At 44.1% G+C, this 18957-nt stretch overlaps 1 protein-coding gene across 2 annotated transcripts in view; it reads left to right on the forward strand.

The window, feature by feature from the left end:
• Positions 1–9776, forward strand: part of prkacbb (protein kinase, cAMP-dependent, catalytic, beta b) — an 82250-nt gene extending 72474 nt beyond the window's left edge. Inside the window, exons 9-11 of one of the 2 annotated variants that reach the window (XR_009653999.1) lie at positions 5702–5866; positions 5966–6397; positions 8912–9776. Coding sequence is in view for 1 of the 2 variants with exons in the window: in XM_060913819.1 (XP_060769802.1) it covers positions 5702–5866; positions 5966–6091 (291 nt within the window). In the remaining variant the exon portion in view is untranslated. Of the gene's footprint in view, positions 1–5701; positions 5867–5965 lie in introns of both variants that reach the window. The other variant, XM_060913819.1, reaches the window with a different exon arrangement.
• The last annotated feature ends 9181 nt before the right edge of the window (positions 9777–18957 follow it).

Raw genomic sequence — 18957 nt, forward strand, 5'->3', positions numbered from 1 at the left:
GCTAACCACTACACCACCGTGCCGCCTCATCAGAGTAAATTCTGTATTAAAATTACTAAATAAGCAAATACCGTTACAGTCCATGAAACAGGAAGTATGAGAAGAAAACAGTAAATCAGAAAGCTGCGCAGCTTCCGCGCAAACGTGCGCAGCTTTCTGATTTACTGTTTTCTTCTCATACTTCCTATGTTTCATGGACTGTAACGGCATTTGCTTATTTAGTAATTTTAATACAGAATTTACTCTGATGAAATTATTCAGACACTCCAACCCCCCCCCCCCCCCAAAAAAAAATCAGATCTGCACGATTCAGCCGTGAAAAAGGCGGCATCCACCAAAAGGCGCGCCGTTTGCATCCCTGTTTAAACTCATAGGTTAACCGACTTTAACCGGCTAATTAGGCTCGGTGGTCGGTCAAGATTTTTTTTTTTAGTTTTCGCCATCCCTAATATATATAATATAAGTATGCATAAAAATAGTTTAAGGCCTATATTATTGCACATAATTGCATCGATGAGAGATGGCAGAGGTAGTAGTGGTGAAGTAGTGCAAATTAAACGACAAACAGGTTATTGGTGCTACGTTACAAGTTGTGGGTGTTATACAGTCTGACAGCAGCAGGTATGAATGACCTGCAGTATCTTTCCTTCTTACATCGTGGGTGTAGCAGTCTACTACTAAACGAGCTGCTTAAAGCCCCCACAGCCTCATGTAGGGGGTGAGAGGGGTTATCCATGATTGAGGTCAGCTTGGCTAACATCCTCCTCTCACCCACCTCCTCAGTGGAGTCCAGAGGACAGTCCAAGACTGAGCCAGCCCTTCTGACCCGTTTATTAAGTTTCTTCCTGTCCCTCTCTGAACTTCCACAGCCCCAGCAGACCACAGCGTAGAAAATCGCTGATGCTACCACAGAGTCATAAAAAGTCCTAAGCAGTGTCCTGCGCACACCAAAAGACCTCAGTCTTCTCAAGAGGTGGAGACGACTTTGGCCCTTCTTGTACAGGACATCTGTGTTGTTAGTCCAGTCCAGTTTGTTGTTGAGGTGAACACCCAGGTATTTGTACTCCTCCACGATCTCAATGTCCAAACCCTGGATGTTCACTGGTGCAATTTGAGGAACCGTCCTTCTGAAATCGATCACCACCTCCTTTGTCTTGCTGCGTTGATGCGCAGGTGGTTCAGTTCGCACCAGGCGACAAAGTTGGTGATGACCTTTCTGTACTCCAGATCGTCCCCCTCTGACACACGTCCAACAATGGCTGTATCATCTGAGAACTTCTGGAGGTGGCAGCTGTCCGTGTTGTAGCTGAAGTCAGATGTGTAAAGTGTAAAGAGGAAAAGAGAGAGCACTGTACCCTGTGGAGCCCCTGTGCTGCAGACTACCACATCAGACACACAGTCGCGGAACCTCACATACTGCGGTCTGTTAATGAGGTAGTCGATGATCCATGCAGCCAGGTGGCAGTCAACACCAGCTCCCGCCAGCTTCCCCCTAAGCAGTGATGGCTGGATTGTGTTGAAAGCACTGGAGAAGTCAAAGAACATGATTCTCACAGTACTCCCAGTGCCCTCCAGGTGCAAAAGTGACCGGTGTAGCAGGTAAATGACAGCGTCATCCACACCAATCCCCGGTCGATATGCGAACTGCAGGGGGTCCATCTCGCTGTTCACCAGGTGTTGGAGGTGGGAGAGAACAATCCTCTCCATGATCTTCATTAGGTGAGACGTTAAAGCTACTAGCCGAAAGTGGTTGAGCTCCCTGGGGTGCGCAGTCTTGGGAACTGGAACCACACATGATGTTTTGTATCGAATGACAGCAATGGGACGGTAGATAGATTCATTAACATCACTGACTGACTGTAGAACTGAGCTCAGTAAACAAAAACAAAAAACCCACAAGATTAACAGTGATCAGGGGCGTAGTTAGGATTTTTCAAAGGGAGGGTCACACACTGACTGGCAGCCTGAGTACATTATGTAACAAAAAATAATTACCATTTCTAGTTTTAGGTCGCTTAGAAACCGGCTCTTCCATTATTACCGTTTCTTCCACGTTTTCTTGATGTGTTCTAGGAACGGCACTAAAACTTAGCTTCGAAGCCACAAAATGCAACTTTGATGGAAAAAAATATATAATAAATTGCTTACCTCTCTTCACGTCGAAAGAAGGAGGAAAGTTTCGCTTGTTTTGACATGGCGAATTATTAACACGAGGAAATACTCGTAATTCGCAACTAAAAAGACTGCAGCTACACTAGCAGCTTGACCGTGCTTTCTAGTGCGATCGTGTTGCGCTTGCGCAGAACTGTGTCAGTCCTGTGCACCTCCTGTGCACATGCCTAACGAGCTCCGGCACACACGCCGTTAACAAAGAACACCTGTCTTTAATCAATGAACTATGTTTGGGCTATTTAAGGACCGCGCCCATGCAAGGACGATGCGAAGTATTTACACCACGTCTAGTGTGCCTTACTGAACCTTGTTTCCTGTCCTTGTCAACCTCCTGGTTTTTCGACTCCTGTTTCTCGTCCCTTGATCTTGTATAGTTTTGCCTCTGATATTCTGTCCGCGCCTCGATTGACCTCCTGCCTGTTTCCTCGATTACGACTTTGCCTGCTGTTTCGGACTGTTTGCCTGTTGTGTGCGCTTCATGCACTTTATGCTCATATCGCACTGTGTATTATTTAACATATCTGCACTTACATCTGCCTCTCCCGCACACACTCTGACAAACTGGGTTTTCGCACCCGAACCACAGGAAGTCCATACAAGGTTATAGAAACCCTAATGAGGCTGACGTGACAACTTAGTTTAAAAAAAAAAGTTAGAAAAATTACAGTAGGTGCTTTTCTAATATTCTTATGTGGCTATTGAAAAAATGTATGGTCTGACAAAGGGGGGGGGGGGGGGGTCACAAGCACCCCAGGACCCCCCAGCTACGCCCCTGGTGATCTACTGCTCACTTGCGTACACACACACACACACACGCGCGCTCTCACTTGTATCAGAATGCAAGCAGTCAAAGGAATCGGACACTTGCTGTGTGAATGTTGACTTCAACAAATAATGAACCCTGAAGCAAGTAAATAAAGAGCAGTGTCTCTCCCCAGGGATTTCAAATATCATCCTGTCATTTTGCTTCTTGAAATAGCGTCAAAATCCACCCTATATGTTTCGTAAATGCATTCAGTCGGTAAACAGGAAGTCGATGTGCGACAGACCTGAAAACGGTATACACGGTGTAGAACCCCAAGCCAAAGCTCAGTACCAAATATCAAGCAGTTGGGATTTGTAGTTGCTGAGAAAAGTGTTACGAAAATTGTGTAAATCCGCGCTATACGTTTCGTAAATACAGGAAGTCGATGTGCGACAGACCTGAAAACGGTATCGATGGCTTGCAACCACATGATCAAAATGTGCTACGCCATGATAGTGGATATACAAAGCAACTAGGATGGCAACCGCTGAAAGCGTGTCTGTAAACAGTGCTGAATTTTCTCAGTATTACCACGATTTGAACAATCAAACGAAGATAGACATGTAGATATGTGTGGTTTTGACCCGTATTATTTTAAAAAGTCAGGCTTTTCTGAAGATAAGATGCTTCTACTGACCATCGAGTACGAATACAGGTCATTTCGTCCAAAGCCTTTTTCATCCCCACTGTTATTTTATATTTCAGGTATTTGTTTGTTTGAAAAAAGGAGGAATTCTGAATGGAATTTGACCGAAGCAAAACACATTTTTGTAAAGCAAATGAGTGCCATAGTATGGATCATATTGAATGAATGAATGAATGAACCCTTTTTCACTGGTAACAGTGACATTGACCATCAACCTGTCCTTACAGAGGGGGAACAGGACAGGAAGACAGGGATAAAAGAAAAAGAAACACAGTAGTAACATGAGGAAAAAAAGAACACCCCCCCCCCCCCCCCCCCCCCCCCCCCACTATGCTCCTATCAGGAGTACAGTGTGGGAGCATTTAAAAACCTCTGCACAAGCACACAATAACACAAGTACACTTTAAAACATGGGACTTGAAGGGGGGAAGGAGGGGGCAATCAGGGGTGGGGGGGGAAGGGGTGGGGGGGTAGGAGGGGAGGGGAGGAGGTAGAGGTAACTCAGCGCAAGCAAGCAGCCATCCGCTCCTGCAGCCATGCAAGCGGCGCTGGTCACGCACCCACTTGTCACATTGGGGGTGAAAAACGGCGACGCAGAAAATTGGGGAAGGAATGCGAAGAATGCGAGAGTGTCTCCCAGCAGTGACCTTCTGGGGGAAATGTTTCCCCAGCAACGGCCTTGATCAAGGCCGGTGCTGTTCAGGGAGCCGAATGTCGATAAGATAGAGATTGTTTGGTCTTTCGAACAGACGCAGTCTTTACACGTCCACACCACTCATCCATATCTGTCCATTTCGTCCATATCTGTCCATTTCTGTTCAATTCAATTCCATTTGGTCTCCGAAATACTTATTCCTTGCAAAGCTGAAAGCGTCTCCAAGACGACAACCATATTGTGGTTCAAGTTCTATAGCCACAGTCTGAGTGCCGACAGCTTTGCCCACCGCTCCAATCATATCGGGCAGCTTTGTGGGGCTTTGAACAGCTGTCACCGTTGTCTGATTTCCTCGATATACCAGGGCAATGCCTAATCCTATCAGCAAAAGTCCTGTAATCATGGTTCTGATTAGGTAGATATCTCCAATGTCCTCCACAGATGTTCCGGCAGGACAGGTGGGTCCCCCCGAACCCAGAAACTGTGTCAATTTCGTTAGGAGACCAGTTTATCAAATCCATGCTTTTTTAGTTTAGAAATTCAATGCGGAGAGAGTCTCTCAAAAAAAAAAGTATAGGCAGACGAGACGAAACAAAGAGCACAAGCAGGAAAAAAAGGAGAGGAGAGCAGAGAAATGCGACCGCCTTCCGTGAGAGCACGGAGGAAAAAAAATCTTTAGACGCCGAGCAGCGCGCTCGCGGGGGCTTCGTTCGCGAATCCCGGGCCGAGGCAAGGTCCTACCAATCCGAGACTATGCTCTTTCGAAGGGGGAGGCTTAGAAGGAGGTGCCTGTCAAATTTAGCTTCGTTGTGAGCTCTGTTGGCAGAGTTAGTAATTTTTAAAGCCGGCTGGATCGTGTTAAATCTTTAGGCGCGGGGCTTTCGTTCGTGAACATCGGAATACCTGAAATATTAAGTAATTGATCATGCGTATGGTAAAGGCTTTGGACGAAATGGTCATTGGACAAAGTGTCCTGATCCCCTCACCTCCTCTCCGTACTAAGCCTCAGAGTTTCCTCGCCCTCTTTCATTCTAAAAAATCGGAACGTGCCACGGTCACGAGTACTGTTGTGACCACGACCATATACAGCACAAAGATATGGCATAGCTCAAAGAACGCTTAAAGCAGTGGACAAACAAAGAGAGTCGCGCACGTGTGACTGTTTTTGCACGGAATGTCGCTTGACCCCGCGTTTGTATATCCGCCGACATCCGGGTTTCTATTTTGCTTTGACGTCACTTGCAAGTCAAGGATACACAGTATAGAACCCCAAGCTGAAGTTTGGTACCAAGTGGCTATGATTTGTGGTTGCTGAGAAAAAGGTCTGTTTCGGACGGATGGAAATACAGACGGACAGAGGTAAACCGGTATATTTTACCCCTCTGCTCAAGCAGCGGTTATTGTGTTGCTCTCTTCTCTGTAGGTACGATTTCCGTCTCACTTCAGTTCAGATCTGAAGGACCTGCTAAGGAATCTGCTTCAGGTCGACCTGACGAAACGGTACGGCAACCTCAAGAACGGCGTCAACGACATCAAAAACCACAAATGGTTTGCTACGACGGATTGGATCGCCATCTACGAGAGAAAGGTGCGAGATCATCACCATTGACGTCATGGTCACAGTAATATTCTGAAAGCGGTATGAGGATACATCACTGGTGTGGTTTGGTTTGTTTCCTCCCTACAGGTGGAGGCTCCGTTTATTCCGAAATGCAGAGGCCCAGGAGACACGAGCAACTTTGACGATTATGAAGAAGAGGACATCCGCGTGTCTGTTACAGAAAAATGTGCAAAGGAGTTTGCCGAGTTTTAGTCCGGACACTTCAGAGCTATACGTATATGTGTTTATCTATATAAATACATATATATGTGTGTGTGTGTGTGTGTGTGTGTGTGTGTGTGTGTGTGTGTGTGTGACCACACAGCAAATGAAATAAGGAGCTCTTTGCACTCTAAAGACACGGGTGACGGAGCAGAGACCACATCACCACGTCAGAGTTACTGCATAGCTCCTTCATTCCGTCTGGTTCATCAAGAGGCCAACAAAGCCCTCGCGCTTTACACGTTACATCAGACTCTTCACTCGTTCATATAACCCTCTTTGTTTATTTTTTATTCGGTAAACGTCTTGAATATCGTTTTCCCCATTGTTTTACACGTGAAAAGGTTTTCAGCAGTGTTCAGGACTAATACACACCGAGTGCCAGTTTATCAGGTCACCCTGCTGTAGGGGTGGATTTCTGACTGTATCCCTTCTGTTGTTCCTTCACAATACCACTGCTCGCTAGATGTTTGGGCGTCGGTGTAGTAGACCATGATGAGAGAATTCGAAGTGTTCAAAAAGAGCACACCTGCTGCCACCAGGGGGCCTCATAATATAACGCCCCACTTTCTTTTTTTAATATCCAAAACACAATTATTCACCAAAGGCAAAGTGATGACATCGAGGTTATTATTCACCGATATTCACGTCACCTTTGGCGGATGATTGTTTTAGTATAAATACACAGATGATTTATTTTTAAAAAATAACTTATAACGCGCACAGACGCGTCACTTTATCTAGGCCGAGTCACATACTTTGTTTTGAAATCGACAAAATAAATCACAATTTCACCTTACGTTTGAATAGTTTTAGACCAAACTTCGTAGCATCTTTAGTGCTTTTTGGACTAAAAAAGCATTTTCTGTCATCATTTGTAATTCTTCCTCACTTACAGTGACGAAGCGATCGGCCGCCATCTTGCCAAGTCGCCCGACGTGTGATTATCGAGAAATTCAGACTGTCGGTATGTGTGTGTATGTACTAGTCATAGGTTTGGACACACCTACTCGTATTTTTTTTTTTTCTTCTGTATTTTGTATTTTCTACATCGTATAACAATAATGAAGACATCAAAACTATGAAATAACACTGGAATTACATGTTAAGTAGCCAGCGGTTTACCTTGATGGTGCTTTGCACACTAGGTAGTCACCTGGAATGCTTTTGAATTCACAGATGTGTCTCGTCCAAAGGTAATTAGTGGACAAGTTTCTCGCCGCCTTAATGTGTTTGGGATCAAATCGTAAATAATAATAAATACAGTAAACAGCCCTATTCAACACCACAACTTTGGTAATCCATGTTATGTCAAGAACCGAACAACTAAGTAAAGAGACACGACGTCCATAAAGACATGAAGTGACTTTTAATTAATAAAAATAAAGGGAAAAAAAGTTGAATTCGAAGGCGTGTCCAAACTTTTGATTGGTACTGTGTGGGCGAGATGTATATTAAATATCTTTGATGAGCCACAAATCCAAACATTTCGCATGAATGACCCCTTCAGTTCCATTCTCAAAATTTTAGCTCCATGCCCACGTGACGCAAACTGCGGCATCATGAGCTCGAAGTTTCCGCACGCAGGGGATGTTTGAGACACGAGTAAATTCTTCATACACACAGCACCGTGACATTCTTTTTCTTTGCGTATCCCAGCTTGTTAGGAAGCTGGGGACAGGGCACAGGGTCAGCCATGATGAGGTGCCCCTGGAGCAGAGAAGGGTTAAGGGTCTTGCTCAAGGGCCCGGCAGTGGCAGCTTGAACCCCTGACCATCTGCTGAGTAACCCAGAACTTTAACTGTTGAGCCATCACTGCCCAGTTGCTTACGCGGCACTTTTGTATGCCTGATGAAAGATTTTGTCCCGAAATGTCTTGTTGTTCTGAAAATTTCTGTACTATAGGTCGTTTTTCTCGACATTACTACATCCATATACGAGTATATATATATATAGTAGATAAAATCACACTCACTGGCCACTTTAATAGGAACTTTATTCTAAGATTCCTGTTCTTGGCTGCAGGAGTGGAACCCAATGTGGTCGTCTGCTGTTGCATGCTGAGATGCTTTTCTGCTCACCACGGTTGTAAAGAGTGATGAATATGAGTTACTGTATCTTTCCTGGCAGCTCGCACCAATCTGTCCATTTTCCTCTGACCTCTCTTATCAACACGGCATTTGTTTCCACCCACAGAACTGTCACTCGCTCAACTCGATGTGTTTTTTGTTTTCCGCACCATTCTGTGTTCAAGAGACTGTTGTGTATGAAAACCCCAGGAGAAACCTCAGCAGTTTCTGAAATACTCAAACCAGTCCATCTGGCTCAAACCAACACCCATGCCACAGTGAAAGAACGTCGCACTTTGAGATCACAATTTTTCCCGTTCTGATGTTTGATGTGAGTGAACATTAACTGAAGCTCTTGATTTGTATCTGCGTGATTTTATACATCAAGGGGTCAGCCGATTAGAGAACCGCATCCAACAGTAGGTGGATGTATGGGTGTTCCTGATAAAGTGGCCGGTTCATATCGACAGATGGGCTGCAGTCAGTAATTTTAATTAATGCGAAATAAGTAGCCTGAGTTTGGCTACACGGTGGGTGAGCAGAATAAACTGGCACATTGCTCAGATTTGATGCCAGTTATAAAATCATCAGCATCATGTAGCTACGTTTTGAAGGATATATGTTGCGTTTTGTCTGTTACATGCTTTGTGTAATTTTTTTCTTCATTTTTGAATTACAGCAGCAGTTATCTTACCTCAGACTCAACCTCTGACCACTTTTTTTTTTTTCTTTCCCTCATCAGCTTGCACAGGTGCTTATGCTTATCTGATGATTTTGAAAGGGTTTTACTTCAGCCAGTGTTGAACGCATGACCAAAACGACTGAGCTGTGGGTCCTGGAAATTTTTATCCATCATGACTGAGCTTACAGATCATTTGTCGATGAGTTGAGTGTTACATTGACCCTTAGTACAACCTGCACTAAGAAAAAACCCAAACATGACTGACACGCCCCGGCTTTTTGGCTTGTTTTACTGTTGCGTAACTTATGTATTATTTTACACCTTTAATGTATATCCATTGGTGAAGAGGTTCTATCTTTATATACCCTGGTACATCTTTTAAAATTTGGCTCAAAACACTCAAAGTACTGTATATTTTCATTAAACGATGTGTAGCAGATACCGTTTGCTGTGAATGTGGAACTGATGGTTTCCTGGGTTTTATGGAAACCGATCCTGAAACTCGCCAGATGCACATGAAATCTTTTTTTTTTTTTTTACCCCCCCCTTTTTTTTTTCCTGTCAAAACGCATCACCCTCCAACACATGATGCTCCAATTTCTGTCTTTTTCTGTCCTTGTTTCTTTCATTGTAATCACTGAATTTAGAGTTGCAACTTGTAGGTATGGATGTTCTTTGCAATGCTTGATTTCCAAGGTACATTCTCACAGACACACATACTTTGAAAAATTATTTAAAAAAACAAGCAAATGAAAAATACAAAAAAAAAAAAAACCACCCACCAGACTGGGGTTTGTTAGCCTCAGCTCCTTTGTATCACAGAATTCAGTTATTGTTCTGCTCATAATGCATATATGCATTGTTTCTTATATATGTTTTTATTTATACACATTAGAGATGCTAATAAATTTTATTTTTAAAATTGCATGGTGCTTGTTTTGATTACTGATGCAGCATTCATTCATCTACTGGAGTCATCACACTATGGACGAACAGTCTGACTGTAACTGCCAACCGTTTAAAGGGAAAATCCACTCTGAACGACTTGTATGTTGATCTTTATAGTTAGCATGAGCAATGTCCGAGATTTATCTTGTAAAGAAATTGAGTTGTCTCAGATGAAAATTTTGACTATTTGCTCAGTTTTCACTTTTTCTACATGACCCACAATGTAGAAAATTTGAAAATAGAAAAACAGAACTTTCAACGGCGGCACGGTGGTGTAGTGGTTAGCGCTGTCGCCTCACAGCAAGAAGGTCCGGGTTCGAGCCCCGTGGCCGGCGAGGGCCTTTCTGTGTGGAGTTTGCATGTTCTCCCCGTGTCTGCGTGGGTTTCCTCCGGGTGCTCCGGTTTCCCCCACAGTCCAAAGACATGCAGGTTAGGTTAACTGGTGACTCTAAATTGATCGTAGGTGTGAATGGTTGTCTGTGTCTATGTGTCAGCCCTGTGATGACCTGGCGACTTGTCCAGGGTGTACCCCGCCTTTCGCCCGTAGTCAGCTGGGATAGGCTCCAGCTTGTCTGCGACCCTGTAGAACAGGATAAAGCAGCTAGAGAGATGAGAACTTTCAACTGCCTGATGAGACTGATGCAGTGGGATTTACCCCAATGAGTCCTCTCTACCTAAAGAGAGCATAGCAGCGATGTCCAGCTTTCTCTCATTTCCTAATCTGTACACTCTGCTCAAACAGATCAACACCATCATCCTCATCATGTTCTTTCATAACTCAACCATGTTGTACAAATGCATTGCATTCTAGGACTCTGACACAGCATTTGCATCAATGTCTCCACTACTTCAACAATGGATTTATCATTATTACCATATACTGTTGATCATCATCTCCTTTCAGCTGCTTCCCATTAAGGGTCGCCACACCGGATCATCAGGAGTTGTATATCTGATTTGATCTCGGTTTTTACACTGGATGCCCTTCCTGACGCAACCCTCCCCAATCTATTTGGGCTTGGGACTGATGCCAAGTATGCACGGGCTTGTGCAACCCCAGTTGCTGGGTGTTTTACCTAATCTAAATGTCTTTGGACTGTGGAGGAACCTACACAGGAAGAACATTCAAACTCCACACAGAAAGGCTGTGAGGTTTGAACCCGGAACCTTCTTGCTGTGAGGTGGCACCATGCCGCTTTGTTATGCTGTTGATCATCGCTGGAGAGTGAACTCACTCTCTATTGTTTTTGAGCTAACTGCTAAACCTGACTGTTATCCTTTGTTTTAGGTTGTTACATTATCTCCCCCACCCCCCACCCCCCATTTAAGCACCATTGGGTGTGGGTTATTTATTACCTTTAGGTTGTGTATTGTATTGTTGTGAAATAATTATGATTTATTAAGTAAAAGGAGAATGTATGTAAACTGTAGGTGCTAAAAAAAGGCAACTGGACTTGCTTGAAATTCTTGAAGACATTTCACCTCTCATCTAAAAGGCTTCTTCAGTTCTGTCTGACCAGTGGGGAGTTCCAGGTATTTATCCTCTAGTGGACCAAAAGCAACCCTAAGGAGAGTCATTGAGGTCACCTGGGTCGTTGAGTTATCCTGGAGGCTAGGTGTGAACGATGTTAGCAGCCAGGAGAGTTGTTAGGGTGATCTGTGGGTCATTGAAATCAGCTGAGTTTTGGTGTGGATGTGTATTCAGTTTTCTGGGAAGTGTGCCAAGGACTGCATTGTTGTTGGCAAAGGACACTTGTTTCAGGACTGCAATGTACGTATTTTAGCCAGAGAAGACCAGTGGTTTGAAAGAGGAGTAAAAGAAACCATCTTTGTCAACCTGGAATGACCACCACTGAACAGAGGAGGTGATCTGAGACACCACTCATCAGCCACTGACAATGCAGTTGTTGGCACACTTCCCAGAAAACTGAATACACATCCACACCAAGACTCAGGCCAAGTTTACGTTAGACCGTATCTGTCTCGTTTTCTTCGCGGATGCACTGTCCGTTTACATTAAACCGCCTGGAAACGCCGGGAAACGGGAATCCGCCAGGGTCCACGTATTCAATCTAGATCGTGTCTGGTCCGGTGCTGTGTAAACATTGAGAATACGCGGATACGCTGTGCTGAGCTCTAGCTGGTGTCGTCATTGGACAACGTCACTGTGACATCCACCTTCCTGATTCGCTGGCGTTGGTCATGTGACGCGACTGCTGAAAAACGGCGCGGACTTCCGCCTTGTATCACCTTTCATTAAAGAGTATAAAAGTATGAAAATACTGCAAATACTGATGCAAATACTGCCCATTGTGTAGTTATGATCGTCTTTAGGCTTGCCATCCTTCCACTTGCAAGTGGTAAGTGATATGCGCTGGGATCTCACACACAGCGGCTCAGTCCCGAATCACTGCTTGTGCACTTCACTCGCGCGCTCTGTGAGCTGCGCAGGGCCGGAGTGCGCACCCTCCAGAGGGCACTCGCTGTTCAGGGCGGAGTGATTTGGAGCGCAGGATGCCTGCGGAGCCGAGCGTATCCGTGTATTGGTGTTGCTGTGTGCACACTCATCTCATTATCTCTAGCCGCTTTATCCTTCTACAGGGTTGCAGGCAAGCTGGAGCCTATCCCAGCTGACTACGGGCGAAAGGCGGGGTACACCCTGGACAAGTCGCCAGGTCATCACAGGGCTGACACATAGACAACCATTCACACTCACATTCACACCTACGGTCAATTTAGAGTCACCAGTTAACCTAACCTGCATGTCTTTGGACTGTGGGGGAAACCGGAGCACCCGGAGGAAACCCACGCAGACACGGGGAGAACATGCAAACTCCGCACAGAAAGGCCCTCGCCGGCCACGGGGCTCGAACCCGGACCTTCTTGCTGTGAGGCGACAGCGCTAACCACTACACCACCGTGCCGCCCTGTGTGCACACTAATGGTTTTAAAAAACATTAATCTGATGATCCGCTGATACGGTCTAATGTAAACTTGGCCTCAGCTGACTTCAATGACTCTCATGATGGTAGAGAGAGCCAATGACCCTCTAGGCTGCTAACACCCTTCACGCCTGGCCCCCAGTGACCTACACCTACAGGAAGACTCAATGAGACTCCGTAGGGTTGTTTTTGGTCCACTAGAGGATAAATACCTGGATCTCCCCACTAGTCAAACAGAACTGAAAAAAAAGCCTTTCAGATGAGAGGTGAAATGTCTTCAAGAATTTCAAGCAAGTCTAGTTGCCTTTTTTAGCACCTATAGTTTACTATGATCTGGATGACTGAGAACCTTCACAGACAAAGTATGTATTAAAACTGCATTTAAAGCTTCATATTTTCCAAAAAGTCATTACGCGCGCAGAAAACAAATTGCATCATTGTACCTTTAGGTGTACAATGGCTTTTCACTGTGGCAGTACCCTCTAAGGTACCTATTTGTACCATTTATATACTGATTGGGAACATTAACCCTAAAAAGGGACACAAGAAGTCCAATAATGAGCCTCAGGGGGTACATTTGTGTAGATTATACCCTGGGGGAGAGAAATGGACTCCTACTGTACCCCTAGTTCTGATAATGTAGGACTGAAAGTGATGAAATGAATGAACATGGTGCTGTAGGTGGCATTGCTGCATAGCTCCAGGGTCCTTGGTTTGATCCTGAACTTGGTTTTCTCTCAGTTTTGAGTTTTCTGTGTTCTCCAGATTCCTCCCACCTCCCAAAAACATGCGGGGAGGTGGGCTAGTGACATTAAATTGCTCCTATTAGATTTTACAGTCGTGCTTGAAAGTTTGTGAACCCTTTAGAATTTTCTATATTTCTGCATAAATATGACCTAAAGCATCATCAGATTTTCACACAAGTCCTAAAAGTAGATAAAGAGAACCCAGTTAAACAAATGAGACAAAAATATTATACTTGGTCATTTATTTATTGAGGAAAATGATCCAATATTACATATCTGTAAGTGGCAAAAGTATGTGAAGCTTTGCTTTCAGTATCTGGTGTGACCCCCTTGTGCAGCAATAACTGCAACTAAACATTTCCGGTAACTGTTGATCAGTCCTGCACACCGGCTTGGAGGAATTTCAGCCCATTCCTCCATACAGAACAGCTTCAACTCTGGGATGTTGGTGGGTTTCCTCACATGAACTGCTCACTTCAGGTCCTTTCACAACATTTCAATTGGATTAAGGTCAGGACTTTGACTTGGCCATTCCAAAACATTAACTTTATTCTTCTTTAACCATTCTTTGGTAGAACAGCTTGTGTGCTTAGGGTTTGTTGTCTTGCTGCATGACCCACCTTCTCTTGAGATTCAGTTCATGGACAGATGTCCTGACATTTTCCTTTAGAATTCACTGGTATAACTCAGAATTCATTGTTCCAGCAATCATGGCAAGCCGTCCTGGCCCAGATGCAGCAAAACAGAGCCAAACCATGATACTACCACCACCATGTTTTACAGATGGGATAAGGTTCTTATGGTGGAATGCACGGTTTTCCTTTCTCCAAACATACACTTCTCATTTAAACCAAAGTTCTATTTTGGTCTCATTCATCCACAAAACATTTTTCCAATAGCCTTCTGGCTTGTCCATGTGATCTTGAGCAAACTGCAGATGAGCAGCAATGTTCTTTTTGGAGAGCAGTGGCTTTCTCCTTGCAACCCTGCCATGCACACCATTGTTGTTCAGTGTTCTCCTGATGGTGCACTCATGAACATTAACACTAGCCAATGTGAGTGTGTCCTTAAATTGCTTAGAAGTTACCCTGGAGTCCTTTGTGACCTCGCCGACTATTACACGCCTTGCTCTTGGAGTGATCTTTGTTGGTCGACCACTGCTGGGGAGGGTAACAATGGTCATGAATTTCCTCCATTTGTACACAGTCTGTCTGACTGTGGATTGGTGGAGTCCAAACTCTTTAGAGATGGTTTTGTAACCTTTTCCAGCCTGATGAGCATCAACAACGCTTTTTCTGAGGTCCTCAGAAATCTCCTTTGTTCATGCCATGACACACTTCCACAAACGTGGATATCTTTAAAGGAATATCTTTACAAATAAAACCCTCCCAACCAAATCAAAGAAACGATTCTTAAAGTGTTATGTCTGGTCTGTATTGTTATATGGATGCGAATCCTGGACTATGAGCGCGGCAGTAAAGAACCAGTTAGAAGCTGCAGAAATGTGGTTTTATAGACGCATGATGAAAATATCATGGCTAGATCGGAAAACCAACGAAAAGATTTTGCAAATGGTCCAGGAGAAAAAGTGCCTGTTGAGAACTATCCTTTAGGGTGACCAGACGTCCCGGTTTTACCGGGACAGTCCCGATTTGGGGTTGTGTGTCCCGAGTCCCGACAAAAGTCTGTCGGGACACGGATATGTCCCGGTTTTCGCCACCCGCGACGTTTGTGACTGAGCAGCGTGGGAATCATTAGCGGAGAAATGTCTGCATTTACTATTTTGATGAATTGACAGGAATCGCAAACTTTCCTGGTTACTGCCCCCTGGCCCTGTGGAATGGGTGTTTATTTAGCCACATTATTCCAGAATCCACTGCATGAAGCTTGGATGTGGTTCCTGCATAACCAGCTGTCCTTGTTCAATGACACCGTGAAGGCTCTGGAGAGGCAGAAAAACACGGCCGCGCATTCAGCTCTTCACTTGCGCACCTTGCAAGAGAAACTGCAGGAAAGGAAGTTGGCTGTCTTCACAGGTCTTAAGGTAATGTATTGATATAGTGGAGGAATGGGGAGCTCCGTTGAAGGAGACAGAAGTTTTCTCCTGGACTCTACTCTCCACTGTCCCGCAATGGGATGAAGTTGAGTCATCCTTCCAGTTCGTCACATCAAGATTGCAAGAGCGCAACATCAATGAGCCGGAGCTGTTTGATGAGACCTCATCGGTGCGGGCGTTTGTAACTGGGAGGGTGGATCAATGGAATGCTGAAGGCAAGTGCTGGGTTGACATGTTAGGGCATTTCAAAAATAGGGAGATTCCTCATCGCAATGTTAGGCAGCTTTGCGAATTTGCAATGTGCCTCCCTGGCACCAATGCGCCCGTTGAGAGAATTTTTTCTCTCATGAGCAATACGTGGACCGATGAGAGGAATCGCATGACTGTGCCAACACTGAAAGCCTTACTGATCACCCGTGTGAATTTCGACAACACATGCGCACAATTTCACAGTTGACTCTCGGCCAATAAAACCCTACAGGAAAATATTCACTCTTCTTGTAAATATACGTAGGCTAATGCATTTTGTTTAGGGTGGGTGGATTGACAGTCGCCTTAGCTTTGTTCCTGTGCTTTGTTCCTGTACTGAGTTGGGTAGCCTATGTTGCAGATGCTGTGCGCTCCTGTGGGGGCTTTCCTCAGGCTGTCGCCCCTCTCCTCCTTTATTGCTGTTTTGTTTGAGTGTATATTCTCAAATCACTTGTCTCTTTTTTTGTTTCTGTTTAACATACCATTCTGACAGTTTGGCCATATTGCTGTGTTGAACAGCTTGTTGCACCTTCCATTAAAGTGTTCACTTTTGTACACATCTTCTTGCTTTATTCATTCAGTTGTGGGGAATGGTTAGTAAGGTTGATTCTGACCTAGGCTATGTTGAGGCCACATATCTACTTTTTAAGTTCATGCTATAGTGCATACAATTTTAGAGATATAGCCTACATGTGCATATGCATTCTTCTTGGTGTTCTCACAAACAGGTGAAATAAATCAGTTTAAATTTGGCCTATGGACATAGCCTGGCCTATTCTCATCCATTACAAAATCTGTTGTCTGACCATAATTTAACTGATCTGTATACCACTATGTGAGATGTTGATAAATGTGAGCTTCAACAAAATGATAAGAGCACCTCTCTGAGTGTCATGCTTACGTAAAAAAAAAAGGTGTGCGTGCACGAGCATGGTCACGCGCAAAAGTGTCCCGGTTTCAGACTAGGGAAATCTGGTCACCCTACTTCAGAGACAACTTAGATTTATGGGCCATATTGTCAGAGAGAACCAACTGGAACGACTGTGTATTGAAGGACGTATAGAAGGTAAAAGAAAGAGAGGCAGACCTAGGAAAGCCTTCACAGACGACCTGATGTTGGCGACAGGAAAGATCATCATTGACCTGCTGCACTTGGCTGCTGATCGTAGTGCTTTCAGATTAGTGCTCGCCAACGTCAGATGCTGACATGGCACTTTACGACGATGTCTTTGAACTGTGGGAGAAACCGGAGGAAACCCACGCAGACATGGGGAGAACATGCAAACTCCACACAGAAAGGCCCTCACCGGCTGCTGGGTTTGAACCCAGAACCTTCTTGCTGTGAGGCGACCGTGCCGAAAGTCCACTATTCAAATTATTCGAAGGTAATAGACTGGTACCAAAATCCAGAATTGTGACACCCAAAGGCATTTTTGAGACAAAGTCGGCAAACAGTCTTATTTTGTCAATTTGGGTGTGCCGAATTAAAATCTGCAATATGCCGAGCTCTATCTGACCTCTGTTGACCTCTAGAGGTCATTGAACTTTGGGCCTGTAAACGTCTCAGCTGAACCCAGTTTCTCAGCTTTCTAAGGAATGAAATGTACTAAAATGATTAATGAAGTTAGCAAATGGCCTTGTTTGTTAAATGTTTGGGTGCTGAATTCATTTTTCATTTGTAAAACGACATATGACCTCTGATAACCTCAAGGTCATTAAACTTGGCCTATAGGCCTATGCGTTTAACAGCATTTTTAAACTGACTTTACTCCCCCAAAAAGAATATGAACAGACAAAAAACAAATAGAAAGGAACAAATATAACATTAAATGCCAGTCCATGTACATGTGACTTACTTTTCACAATGAGAATGCCGAGGCGATCACCTTACATAACATTGCATTACATTTAGCGGTTATTGTTTATACAAAGCTACTGAAAAAAGGACAGATTCAGCAGCATACAAAATGTGGGGGCATACAGGGTATACAGGTTAATCAGGGTTAGTATATATGAGTTTTTTTCTTTGTTGTTTGTTTTTTGTAAAGGCTTTACCCCGTTTAAAACAAAACAAAAAACAAACAAAGAAAAAAACTCTCATATATACTAACCCTGATTAACCTGTATACCCTGTATGCCCCCACATTTTGTATGCTGCTGAATCTGTCCTTTTTTCAGTAGCTTTGTATAAACAATAACCGCTAAATGTAATGCAATGTTATGTAAGGTGATCGCCTAGGCATTCTCATTGTGAAAAGTAAGTCACATGTACATGGACTGGCATTTAATGTTGTATTTGTTCCTTTCTATTTGTTTTTTGTCTGTTCATATTCTTTTTGGGGGAGTAAAGTCAGTTTAAAAATGCCGTTAAATGCATAGGCCTATAGGCCAAGTTTAATGACCTTGAGGTTATCAGAGGTCATATGTCGTTTTACAAATGAAAAATGAATTCAGCACCCAAACATTTAACAAACAAGGCCATTTGCTAACTTCATTAATCATTTTAGTACATTTCATTCCTTAGAAAGCTGAGAAACTGGGTTCAGCTGAGACGTTTACAGGCCCAAAGTTCAATGACCTCTAGAGGTCAACAGAGGTCAGATAGAGCTCGGCATATTGCAGATTTTAATTCGGCACACCCAAATTGACAAAATAAAACTGTTTGCCGACTTTGTCTCAAAAATGCCTTTAACTCCTTAAATAAGCACTTATTTGAATTTTGGTACCAGTCTATAATGACAGTGACGAAACCTGTTCATGCAGAAGCAAAACACTCTTATGGTTCAGGTATTTTGCCTCACTGTTAAAGAAGGTACTGAGAATATGACCATGCAGAACAGATCGAAGCTCAGATACTGATGTGAAAATCTCATTCATCTCATCATCTCTAGCCGCTTTATCCTGTTCTACAGGGTCGCAGGCAAGCTGGAGCCTATCCCAGCTGACTACGGGCGAAAGGCGGGGTACACCCTGGCCAAGTCGCCAGGTCATCACAGGGCTGACACATAGACACAGACAACCATTCACACTCACATTCACACCTACGGTCAATTTAGAGTCACCAGTTAACCTAACCTGCATGTCTTTGGACTGTGGGGGAAACCGGAGCACCCGGAGGAAACCCACGCGGACAACATGCAAACTCCACACAGAAAGGCCCTCGCC

This window comes from Neoarius graeffei, chromosome 1 (assembly GCF_027579695.1).
Source record: "Neoarius graeffei isolate fNeoGra1 chromosome 1, fNeoGra1.pri, whole genome shotgun sequence".
In the NCBI taxonomy this organism is placed as follows: domain Eukaryota; kingdom Metazoa; phylum Chordata; class Actinopteri; order Siluriformes; family Ariidae; genus Neoarius; species Neoarius graeffei.